Genomic DNA, 4,865 nt, shown 5'->3' with positions numbered 1-4,865 from the left:
AAAAGCCAAGAAATAATTAGGAAAACCTGTAAAAAGGCATGTGGGAAAAGAAAAACAGAAAGTGAAGCAAAAGAAAAAAGTTTAGGCCTAGTAAACAAAGATTGTGTTATGGCCATAAGATTCTGAACTCCTTTCTTGATTCACACTTCAGATAGATTTTCATATATATGCATATTGCTAATAAATTCCTTACTTAATTTAATACGCAGGGAATATATTAAGAAAAGCAGTTTCCCCAGCTGTGTCATGTGGTATTAAACTATCCATTTGTCTTTTGAGCAGATCACTGATAAGGTTTTTAAAAAATAAGCTTCATTTCTTTAAAATAAGTTAATAAGTTAAGGAGAAGTTTTCACTCACAGCCACAGGAAACTGAAAGTTCCCTTTATTTTGCATGTTCGTGGTTTCACAATTCCAGATTTTTCACAAATATTATGACAAAGCAATTAGATAAAGAGATTATAAAATGACATTACTTACCAATTGATTTTCCTGGATATAGCTTTGCCTGAGGATAACCAGGGATCATTTTTTCATCTTTGGCTCTCAAATTTTCAAGTTCATGCTTGATTATGTACTGACACTCTGCCATTGTAAGGAAATTGTGATTGTCCTCTAAAGCAGAAAGAAAATGCTTTGTAACTCTTTGCCTCAGCATCCCCAAAATGTCAAAGAACATAATTAATTTTGAAGACAAAAACTGAAACCAAAATGTCCAGGATCCAAAATACTGCATATCAATGCTATTCAACCCAGTATCTGTTAGAGAAAAGTAATCTTAAAAAATATATACTTTCAGCAACAGAAAACATAGAGGTCAGAGAGAAGTAACGCAGAAAGGGACCTCCAGAGGTCATCTAGTCCAACCTCCTGCCTGAGGCAGAATACAGCACAATATCAATTGTATAGGATATCGACTATCCTATACAATCAATAATCTAAACTCTTTGTAAGACTACTGTCAATGCTGACATAACACAACACATAACACCCTAATCTGACACAGGTAAAGCAGGGGAACCATGGCAGTCAATGTTCTGCTTCTAGAAAAGGTTAATACCCCGCTACCGACAAAGGCCAAAACCCTCACTGTCCATATCAATCTGACCAAGGGGTAAAATTCCTTCCTGACCCCAAATATGATGATCAGTCTGACCCCGAGTTGAAAAGCAAGACCCTCTAGTCAGAAACCCCCAGCTTGGGTCCCAGCAGGAGCACTGACAGAGCCATCCCTAGGGGGTGCAAATCAGGGTGACTGTCCCAGGCCCTGCACTTTGAGAGGCCCCCACGGAGTGAGGCGGAGCAGCAGCAGCACGAAGCAGGGTGGAGTAGTGGCTCCACATCCAGCCACTCGCAACCCCTCTCCCCCCAACCGCCACTGATATTGGTGGCAGCTTCTTCGGGTCTGGGGCCCATGGGATCAGAGCAGGTGTGGGGCCCCACACGGGCTGATTTGCCCTGGGCCCCACACTCTACTCGAGTCACCTCTGAGCACTGGCATAACCCAGCTGAAACATTTCAAACAGCGCACTTTTAATCTGAATAACTAAGTGCCTTGAAAGAATACCAAGAAAGTATTCCTGCTCGTAACAGTGTTATCCATCTGAATTTCTGCTCCTCTGTACATATAATTCTGACAGGAGTTTCATTTTGGGGTCTTAGATCCTCAATGTACCATAAGTGATACTTTTCAGTTATTTCACCTTCAGAGGGCAAAGCCATATAAAAGAGCACATGCCTAGTAGCAATTACACACCCACACCCACTGGCTACAAATACTGTCCTTTATGGAAAGTGAAGTTCACAGAATGATGAACCAATTCAAAATGATTAGTCATGACCAAAAATTAGTAAGAAAGTATAAGCAATGAAAAACTTTAAGATAGAACATTTTGAACTCTAAGCAGGTTGAACTGGGAGTCCTGTTGGAATTTTGTCTTCAGATAACCCTTTTTCTCCTAATAAGATAGCATCCAATTGGATTTCTATTCTTGGAGATTAAAAATGATGTCCTTAAAAAAATACTAGGTAAGAATATAATAAAGAAGCAGGAGGAAAATCAAAGCCAATAGGGAAAATGAGACTTAACATTATATACAATAACTGGAACATGTGAAACCTCAGTAAGATTACACTCAAAAAGGTCAGAGGTGCCTTCTGTATGCTAACAATATGCATCTTAATGTTTTCTTTCAAGACTGAGATTTGTGAGAAGCACCTTGTGGATATGGCAGAAGTCGTATCTGTCCTTTTGACTAAATGTCTGCATCCAACATTTACTGACCAGCTTTCCAGCAAAGACATCTAGCTAGATTCCCAGATAGATAGCTTTATATCATAATTTACATCTAGAATTTTGATACCATTCCTTTTGGATAGTGTCCTTAGCTTATCACCTCGAGATCAGAGTAATGGAATTCACTCCACTGCTTAAACCCATTCAGTCTTGAATCTTGGACAGAAACAGAAGGCTACTTGGAAAGTGGAACAGCTATCAAAAGCAAACTAAAAATTTGTATTCCATAATATGCACTGTCTGGTTGTAGATTTCCAGGTGAAGCTTAAGGCCCTGGCTCTGCCTATTATAGCTCTAAAATTACTTAGCAATTACATAGCTAAAAGATAATCTCTCTCCCCATACCCTACTGCCATATTGCAATCAGCAGAAATGCTTGAGCTGAGCCCCTCTGGTATAAAGGAAATGGGCACTAATGGCAGAGCATCCCTTATAAAAGTTTACCAAATTTGAAATTTACTCCATATACCACAGTTCAAAATAATCCACACTGGACATTGGAAATATCAACTTTTTTAGATAGATCTGAAAATAGGAAGAGTGAGGCATATAGAGAATTAGAAGGGTGAAGAACTGATGGATAGGGAGGGAAACTGGTGCATTTAAGTTGTATGTTTTCAGTTATGTCAAACACATCTAAAATACATGGATAGGCACCTTTTAAGCATTTTTAGAATATTAAATAAGTAAATACATACGTGAGATAAATAAGCAAGTGAGCCTTGGCATGCTTTTTCAATACCAGGATCACCAAGGAAGAAAGGAAATGTACTGGTACATTGGGGGTTTTTTATAACAACACTGGTGTCAAATAATGGTGTCAAAATCCACAACAAACAAAATCAGCTTTCTAGTGTCTTTACTTGTTAGAAATAGAACTTTAACTATCTTAATACTGAAAATGTGGATAAGGGCCCCACTGAAATAGACATAAAAATGTTGGCAAGATTAAAGGTGGAGCAGTGCAGTCTTGGACAGCAGGTGTGTTACCAAGCCTACAAGGAGGGTCTAGGATGCCTTTGCAGGTGGTATTATCAGAGAAATGTATTAACATATTTAGCAGTAACTTCAACATTCAAAACAAAAAGAGAAGAATGGTTCCTTACACAATCATTTCACAATCTAATCCATACAAATCTGAAGTCTATCATTTCTTATGCTGTAAAGAGATAGTTAGTCATGTTACTCTGAAGTCAGGCAGAAGGCTACATAACCCTGACTTTTTATGCTAGGTGCTTGATTCCAATTCCAAATATTTAATGTCTAAATATAATGAGGCAAAATATTCCCATTTTTCCAGCTAACCATAACTCAATAAGCCAAACATTCACTCACAAGTTATTTAACCAAAAAAATCAACCACAGAACCTTGGAAAAACAGAACTTCAAGTGGTTGTTAGTCCGACCCCTGTTCAGGGCAAAAACATCATCTGTCACTCTAAATCATTTCAGATAAAGGTTTAGCCAACTTGCACTCATCCAGCGACAGAGATTCTATAACTTCCATAGACAATCTGCTCCAGTGCTTAACTATCCTCATAAAAGAATTAAAAAAAATGTTCTTACTTCCTATTTTAGACTAATAATCATGCACATGTAGACTACTTTCTTTTTAGAATTTTGTCATTTTCTACATAACTTTTCAGATTAATAAATGATCACTCATCATATAAAAAAATGAAGTACATTCCAAGACTAAGGGTCAGCCAGAGATAGGAACTATGGATGAATTCCACAATATAGTCTGAATTTTTATAGGTCAAAAAGATTATATAAGCACTGTCTTATTTCATCTATCTTTGTTAAAAGAAACAAAATGGCAATTAAACAGTTGACTAGTGTCCTTATTCATTAATCTTCAATCCTAATTCTACTTATTAGATGTATATACTGTTCTGCCCAATAAAGGCTCAGGGCAGCTTCCACTAACACAAAATAAAAACAAGTGAAATATTTAAAATAAAACGTGAAACAACAACTCCCTAAACAATACTGCTGTTCTAGCCTTGCTTTCTAAATACCTGCCCAAACAGAAAGGCTTTGCAGTACATCTGGAAAATGTCCAGTCTTGGGCTCTGGCAGGATTCAAGGGGAAAAGAGTTCTGTAAATGCATGGTTGTCAGCCAGGGGTATGCATACCCCTAGGGTTATTTAAAAGGGCTGTAGGGGGTACATGGAATTGTGCATTCGTGCGTGCAGCCGCAGTGCAGTACGTGGGTGGCCAGGACAAAGCCCGGCCACGTAGAGAACAGCCGGTTCTGGCGGATAAGTTTGTTGTGGGGGGAGGGGGAGGGGGAGGAGAGGGACAGGGTTGCCCAGCCAGGGCAGGGTGGGGCAACTCCTGCCACTATGCACACCCCGGGAGGGCATGGGGGGCACGAGTCCCCAGATCTGCGTGCAGGGCGAGGCCATGCTTGGGGCAGGTGGTGGTGGTGCTGGCAGGGGAATCGGGGGGGTTACAGCAAATTTTGGGGTGGCTGCAGTGCCCCTCCCCATAGCCCCACTCCCATATGCCCCCCACAGTGAGGGAGGGAGTGGGGCTGGAGCAGGGGTAGGCACTGCCCAGACA

The 4,865-nt window shown here is 39.9% G+C and overlaps 1 protein-coding gene across 2 annotated transcripts in view; it reads right to left on the bottom strand.

Annotated features, from left to right (window-relative positions):
* ANO10 (anoctamin 10) overlaps positions 1–4,865 on the bottom strand; it is a 302,528-nt gene that overhangs the window by 292,023 nt on the left and 5,640 nt on the right. For both annotated transcript variants that reach the window (XM_019508811.1, XM_019508810.1), the window contains exon 5: positions 481–615. In XM_019508811.1, the coding sequence (XP_019364356.1) occupies positions 481–615 (135 nt within the window). The remainder of the gene's footprint in view (positions 1–480; positions 616–4,865) is intronic.

This window comes from Gavialis gangeticus, unplaced genomic scaffold (assembly GCF_001723915.1).
Source record: "Gavialis gangeticus isolate Ggan-Ray unplaced genomic scaffold, GavGan_comp1, whole genome shotgun sequence".
NCBI lineage: Eukaryota > Metazoa > Chordata > Crocodylia > Gavialidae > Gavialis > Gavialis gangeticus.
The sequence above is the reverse complement of the archived record's forward strand: the minus strand, read 5'-3'. Positions and strand labels throughout refer to the sequence as shown.